Source organism: Populus euphratica, unplaced genomic scaffold (assembly GCF_000495115.2).
Source record: "Populus euphratica unplaced genomic scaffold, PopEup_1.0 scaffold215.1, whole genome shotgun sequence".
Lineage (NCBI taxonomy): Eukaryota > Viridiplantae > Streptophyta > Magnoliopsida > Malpighiales > Salicaceae > Populus > Populus euphratica.
In genome coordinates this window covers 367,510-375,062 of record NW_011500098.1, presented here as the reverse complement: position 1 = coordinate 375,062, position 7,553 = coordinate 367,510, and the positions used below count along the sequence as shown (strand labels likewise).

Below are 7,553 nucleotides of genomic sequence, written 5' to 3'. Positions count from 1 at the left end.
CTTCTTTTATAGGCCAAAATTGGGAACTATTGATTTGATGACTAATTGATGAGTGGGTGGCCAACTCTTGACTTGGTGACAATCCTTATCTTCTCTTGTCTGCCCAAAACGTCATTGATAATGTCAAAATTGGAGTCACTCGAAAACATAAAAGTTGTAGGCAATTGTCTCAGGTTTCTTGTGTAAAAAATATATATTCACATCTTGTTAATTGTTTGATTGAGAAGGAATTTCTGCAGACCTTTTTTGCAATGTAATTAAAACCGATCTGAAAAGTGGAATAGTGTGGTTGAATCATTTGATCAATAACATGTAATAATAAATGTACCAAATTTGAAACCTTGTAAAATGTGTTTTTTTTTTAATTTTATGTAATTAGATCAATGTCAAACTCAATTGTCCACCTAATGATAAATTTTCAGATTTTATTGAGTTAGCTAATTTTGATCAAGCATGATCTAATTAGCTTATATTCGTGCTCCATTGCATCAAGCAAGGCTAGTACTTAGATGACTAAATCATTGGTTTTTCAGTCCTACCAAGTTGATACAATCTTGTTTTGTTGTTAATTTCTTTTTAAAAAAATTCACCTTTTCTATTTATGTGGTTTCCATTGCAGAAATGATTAGAAGTAAACCCAATGGCTTAATGGATTTTTTCCAGTAATTAATCCTGGGTCCTCTTATCAAGTTTCACCAGATTTTACCCATATCATATCAAAATACATTCAAAAGAGCCCTTTCCATGCCAGTATAAATGTCCTCCTCCTCCTCCTTTTTATGCCCCCCTTTTCTAGCCTTTTTCCAGTAAACCAAGCACTATGCATATATAGTATTAACTTTAGGTAACATCATAAGATTTCAGATAGCTGAACCCAATCACATATATTTTTCCTTTTGGCATCTAGATAGCTGCTGCGCAGTAAATGCCAAAATGGAGGGATTAAACCAATAATTCAAGTCTCAGATTTTATTGACATCGAATATCGTGTGGCATAACTTTCATCCATAATCCTTGTCTCCTAGGAGATCATTTATGTTCCAGTACTTTCTTTCTTGCTAGATTTATTATCCATGATCTGTAAAGGGCCGGGTAAATTTTTATCAAAGGAAAAAAAATTATAAAAAAATCCAACACTTGAGTTATTAGTTTAATTGTTAAATTAAATAATTAAATAAAAAATATAACAATAATAAATAAACTGATAAAAAAACAAAAAAATAAACAAAACCAGACTTAAACCTATTTGGATTATTAAACAATTCAATATTAAATGATAAAATTAAAAATTAAAAATTAAAAAAAAAATTAAAAACAAAAAAAAACATATTAAATCAGATGAACTCGAAAACCCCATGACTTAAAGCATAAGATTGAGATAATCTCATAAAAAATCAGAGAAAAAAGTTCGAAGGATAAAGTTCAAATCTATCAAAAAAAATTTTAAGTGAACCCACACTAACCTAAAACTAATCCAATAGAAGACAAACAATAAAAAATAATAAATCAAAACTAAAAAAAAACATCAACTTAGTAAAAGAGAAAAAAATAATCAAACTCAGGTGAATATTGTAAACTTTTTTTAATCTCTAAAACTTACAACCCATGAAATCCTAATTCTAGGTTCAATTAAGAAGGTTAATTATCAAACAATTTAATTATGAATGATGAAATCATGAAAAAAAATATTAATAAAAAAACTTGCAAAAGCAAAAACAATAATAACAAAAAGAATAAGGATAAAGTTTGATAGAAAAAAATTAAAAAAAAATCCCAAATAAAATAAATAGTATATAAAAGAATGAGTATCAAATTTGATAAATTAAAAAAATCAAAGAGTTGTGAAATTTAAAAATATTTGTAATTTTATAGCTTATTAACAAAAATAGTAATCAAAAGGAAAAAGATCAAATGTGAATTGAATAAAAAAATTGAAAGGGTTGATCTGAAATTTTGAAGGGACTGATGCTAAATTCAAAGAGGAAAGAAAGGGAGAGAGAGAGAAGAAAACAAATGGAAAAAAAATACAAAAAAAATATCATCGACTTTAAACCAGAGATGCTCTAATCTACATCTACCGAGCAAAGGGTGTTGAGATCTTAAAAAAGCTTTTATGAAAGGCGGTATTTGGTGAATGAATAGCTCTACACGTGCCCCCTAAACGACACGGGATTATCTTTTTAATAATATTTAATATATATCATTGAGTAACCTCTAAATTTACAATAAAATCGATGTAAAATGATCGAAAAATACTTAAGTGAAAGGCATTATATTTTTTTATTCTAGGGTTAGAGTAGTAACTTTACTATGCAAAAAAATGACAAATATAACTTCATATAATATGTTAAAGATAATTATAATATAGCAAAAAGATCACTTTACCCTTAATATCTAGTTCAATAGGTTTTTTCAAGAGCAATTTCATAATTATATTATTAAACTAAATAATATTTTAAGTTATATTGTAACTTCTTCAAATGAATTAATTTCTTTAATAAAAACAATTACTCAGGTATAGTCAAAATTAAAAGCATATATGCACAAATGTGCTCATCACATTGTATCAAATCAAACATTAAATAATTAATAAAATGATAAGAATAATGAATTTTAAAAAAAATTAATTTTTTGAAAGTTACAAAGAATAAAAAGACATAAGGAATTAGATTTGGACACTTTAACACTTGCAAAACAAATTCTTTTAAAGAGATGAGAATTCTTCTATTCCTAAATCAGTTTATAGGTACGAGCTGGGAGTTTTATGATGTAACACCCCACTTAACTAGTAAGATATTATTCACTTTGACTTACAGACCTCACAAATTTATTCTTAACAACTACGCATAGCTTCAAAATATTTTACAAGTTAAGGTGAGCAAGTTAATATAATGCCCTACTTCAAGTCCTTCTCAACTGCCGATGTAAGATATTACAATCCATCCTTTTTAAGGAGCTTGATGACCTCGTCGAAACTACCAGTCTACTTTGGCTGACAAGCCTTACAAATTTGTTAATGGCAGTCATGCATGGCCCTAAAATGCATATTACTTGTCAAGATAAGTGTGCTCATATAAGACCATCCCTCAAGTCCTCACCCGTCGATGTAGAATAGTACATGTGAGGTAATGCATTCATATATGGTGATTAGTTTGGGTGTATCAACTCTATTTGAGGTTGGTCATTACTTCGGCCTTTATCGGTGAGTAATAACTATTTGATCTATCATCTGCTATTGGTTTATTTTTAGAAAAAAATTAAATATGTTGATTTTTTCAATGTATTTTTTATGTAAAAAATATACATGAATTAGAATAAACTCTTCAAAAATTAAACTCATACAAAAAAAACACTATTTAAAAAAGGATAAATACAAAAGAAGAAGAAGAAGAAGAAGAAGAAGAAAGAATAGATATTAATTGAAATATAATTTTAAAAATTATTAAAAAAACATGATTTTTTTACAAAAGGAAAAATTACAAAAAAAAAGAGTAAAAGGTTAGGTGCCGCTGGGTCTAGCCCATTAAAAAAAAGGCCTATGTGTGGATCTGCAAGAGGCCTTTTAAAAAAAATATAATCACAAAGAACACCTTGCCATCCATAATATTATATTTTGAAAAAAATATTCCAAATGATCTGTTGTGTGGAATTCCTAAGATTTCAACTATTATGGGGTTGAAAAACAAGATATATATTTTTTTTATTCAAAAACCAAGTTTTAACCAAAACAATTAGAAAATAGCACAAATATCTTTACAAACACATAAAATGACTTTAAAAAAACTATTTAAAAAACTAAAATCAATTCAAAACCAAAATTCTTTTTGAGTTTAGATCTAGTTTTAGGCCATTTTAAAATTAAAAAAAAAATGAAACTCTCCTTGCAAAATAGAACCTTTCCAAACTTAATGGTTGAAATCAATGAAATTATAGAGTTTTTCTTTCTATTATTAGATTCTAGTGACTTTTTTTTCTTTTAAATTAAAGATCTAAAAATAATAAAAATGAATTTTTTTGTCAAAATTGAATTGAAAAAATTTTTGAACAACTGACTATATATATATATGTGTGTGTATTATAAAGTTCAAGCATCAAAATAAATATTTTTATATGAACTTTAAAACCTTTTCTGTCTGGATCTCTTTCATTTAATTTTGTTCTTTATCATTAATTTTGAGTTCAAAAAAGATAATAAGTTATAGATCACAGGGAACGATCTTGTTAGGCTTAAAACTTCTAGGTTCCAAAACCATGAACTTCATTTCAAATGAGAATCGTACGTTTAAAACACACAGGCCAGCATGGAGTCTATGGACGCTAACTTCATTTGTGTCTTATGCTTGTGGGCTTCATGTCCATAATAAGATGGAACCAAATTTTTATAATATTAATTTCAAGTAGTGGGTACACGAAGAACATCAACCCCTGGCCCTTAACAAAGCATAGCCATAATAGGTAAACAAGAAGTAAAACAAATTAACACGCAATATATTCTCTATAAAAGGGAAAGAAGAACAGAAGAAAATTCTCTAGGAGAGCAAAACACAAGATATCCTATATAAAAATGCTTCATTCTAGCCATTTGAAGATCCCTCGTGCAGTTATTCTTTAATTATGCTTTCAAGCCCACACATGTATACTCTGTGAGTTGCAGCACAACCTGCAATCATCGAACACAGAAGACAAACTATGAATTAATATTTTTCTAATTAACTGAACATCTAGTCAAAATCAATACAAAAAATCATTTACATATAGAAGAATTCTGAAGATTGAAGCTAGGCAGTACCTAATTAATTAGGAAGGACACTTGAACCCTTCAGGTGGGGTCTTGCCACAGTCAACAAGGAGCTCAAGAGCAATTGGTATAATAAGATTGATGTTGAGAAGTTTAGCCTTGATAGCGGTGCAAAGGCATAAAGCAGCATCCAAGTCTACAAGACCTTCCAGCAGTGGGCAGCATTCATCCTTGGCACTACTGCCAATACCAACGTGGATTAGTCCGCCTAGGACATCCACACATGCGCCTAACTTGAGAGTGTCAATGGGGCAAGTCTCTTGCTTCGGTGGTGTTGGTGGTGGCTTCACGATTGGTGGTGCTGGAGGAGGAGGGCATGGTGTTTCAGGCTTTGGTGGCTTCACGATTGGTGGTTTAGGGTGGAATGGCGGCTTTACTTTGGGAGGTTTTACTGGTGGCTTAGGGTGAGGCGGGGAAGGGCAAGAGGGACAGGCAATTGAAGTAAGCAAAGCGCCCAAGTTCAAAAGAAGGATCAAGAGATTAGCCACAGCAAACTTAGCCATCGTGTCTACTTACTTTGCTGAGTTCTCAAGTGAATATGAAGCTTAAGTCATGCATCCTATCCTTCTTATAGACATGGTAGATCTAAGATTCATGCTCATATTATTTTCAGTCCAATATTTTATTGTGACTTTTGTCATTATTGATTCACTTAACAGACACCACTGCTTTGCGCTAGCAATCGTGATTGTTCAAATAGTTTCATTATCATTATAAAATTTGATTTTGGGGCAAATAAAATGGCATTGGTGTAATTACGAACATTTCAATTATTTTCGTCGCCAATTATCAAATTGGATTTTGGGACAAGGAAATCAAAAAACACGGTTTTCGGATAGAGGATATTTTAACCTTTAGTGCCTTGTTGAGAAGCCACTTGTGGAAAAGAAACAATTGAATGTAGGAATAAATGAATCCATTTTCAATTACATTTACAACTTTTACAGTTAGCTGGATGGATTCAAAATAATGTTATTCCAAGATTTTTTTTTAAAAAAATAAATGGTTATTATTTGAAATTGTTTACAAATTAAATCAGATTTTAACTCACATTCAATTCAATTTAAAATATGATAGTACTTGCCAAGCTGTGAATTGGTTATCAAATTGATTAGTTGGGTTTGGCAAGTTTATAAATAACATTGTTTTAATTACGTGGTTCATTAACGTTAGAATGTTGTATTATAAGGAATACTTTACTAACTATCTCTTTCAGAGCTTTAATCTTAAATCATTAATGTAAACTTCTATCAAATGAAATATGCAATTTTCTTAGAGAGAATAAATCTTTATATGAAGAACAACATATATAAGAGGACGAGCAACGCTCGGGTTATTGGCACTCAATCATAGACTTGTAATTGTGTCGGCCGCATAGTCACAAACAATTAAAATAGAGAAAACCACTAGCTTGATGCATGCTTTTCTTGCATTAGAATTTCCAAACAACTAACGTGGCTTGATTTGCATAATTGCTCGAGAGATTAGGATATCTATTCTTAGAGTATGTGGTGGATAATATTTAGAGATTTCAAGTAATAATCTTATTATTTTTATTTATTTAATAAAAAATTAAATAAAAAATAATATAAATTTATACAAGTTTTAAACCCAAAAAACTTTTTATTTTTTAAAGTATATTAGGAAATAATATAAATAATCATATCTTATAATTTAACTTAACATATTAAACTATTAAATTAAGATGATTGTTTGACATTAAAATATATATTCTTAGAGTTAATAGTCAATAAGAATTAGAGTTTTCAAAAGTTGTAATGTTGATAGAAATTTGCAATATTAAGATAATTATATTTATGTTATAGGATAATTTAAGTAACTTAAAAAAATAAATATATTTTTAATAATTATAGTGCATTTAAAAAATTAAAAGAATGCTTTGATTTCAAAATTAATTCTAATAATAGATTTATATTTTATTTTATTTTTGTTTCGGGGCTTATATTTTGGTGGGATTGAATTTTTTTTGTTATGGAGAAATCTCTTCAGTGAACTCTAGCAATGCTATTAAAATTATCAGACTGTTGAATTACTATGTAATGGTTCAAGTAGTGGAATTACATTGGTCAAACAACTGGATCAATAGCATTATAATATAACTTCTTTTTTCCAAAATTAAAATTATAGAACAAGAAATGATAAAGTGGTATTTGCATAATTTGTGAAGGTGAGGTACCAGATTCGGAACCATGAAGAAAGGAATCTTTTTTTTTTTTAAGAAAAAAAACCAGATCAATGTCAAATTCGACTATCCAACCAATCATAATTTTTCATATTTAGCATGTTTTGGTCGAGATTTATCTCAAGCTCATGTGCATGCTCCATTGCATCAACTTAGATACGTTGGATGGCTACATCATTGGATTTTCTATCCCACCGAACTTATTGACATTAATAGTTTTAAACTAAGCAAACTGGGCACAGCTACCAATTGAGCCGACGACAAGGCTACTTGCTCACGAGGATAGGCGGCGATTGGGAGGTTTCATTCTCACTTCACACCGTAGCTAGACTGGGTATATGTATGTCCAAAAACGACAACTTGCAAGGCCAGCTCTTAACGATGGCACATCCTTTTGGATTATTAATTCTTTTATCAAATTGGTGTTCGTCTTTTTGGGCATCATTCTTCTCCTTTAGTCATCCAAGAAGATATATATATATATATATATATATATATATATAGTCTTTCGTCTAAATAAACTCTTTATCACCACCAGAGACATTGACTGGT

At 29.5% G+C, this 7,553-nt stretch overlaps 1 protein-coding gene across 5 annotated transcripts in view; it reads right to left on the bottom strand.

Moving 5' to 3' along the window:
- The window catches only part of LOC105109392 (36.4 kDa proline-rich protein), a 19,007-nt gene that overhangs the window by 3,191 nt on the left and 8,263 nt on the right, over positions 1-7,553 (bottom strand). Inside the window, exons 1-2 of one of the 5 annotated variants that reach the window (XR_839243.1) lie at positions 4,790-5,381; positions 4,583-4,660 (exon numbers count right to left, since the gene is read on the bottom strand). Coding sequence is in view for 3 of the 5 variants with exons in the window: in XM_011004106.1 (XP_011002408.1) it covers positions 4,798-5,301 (504 nt within the window). In the remaining 2 variants the exon portion in view is untranslated. Of the gene's footprint in view, positions 1-4,361; positions 4,661-4,789; positions 5,397-7,553 lie in introns of those variants that run through there. The other 4 variants (XM_011004101.1, XM_011004105.1, XM_011004106.1 and 1 more) reach the window with 4 other exon arrangements.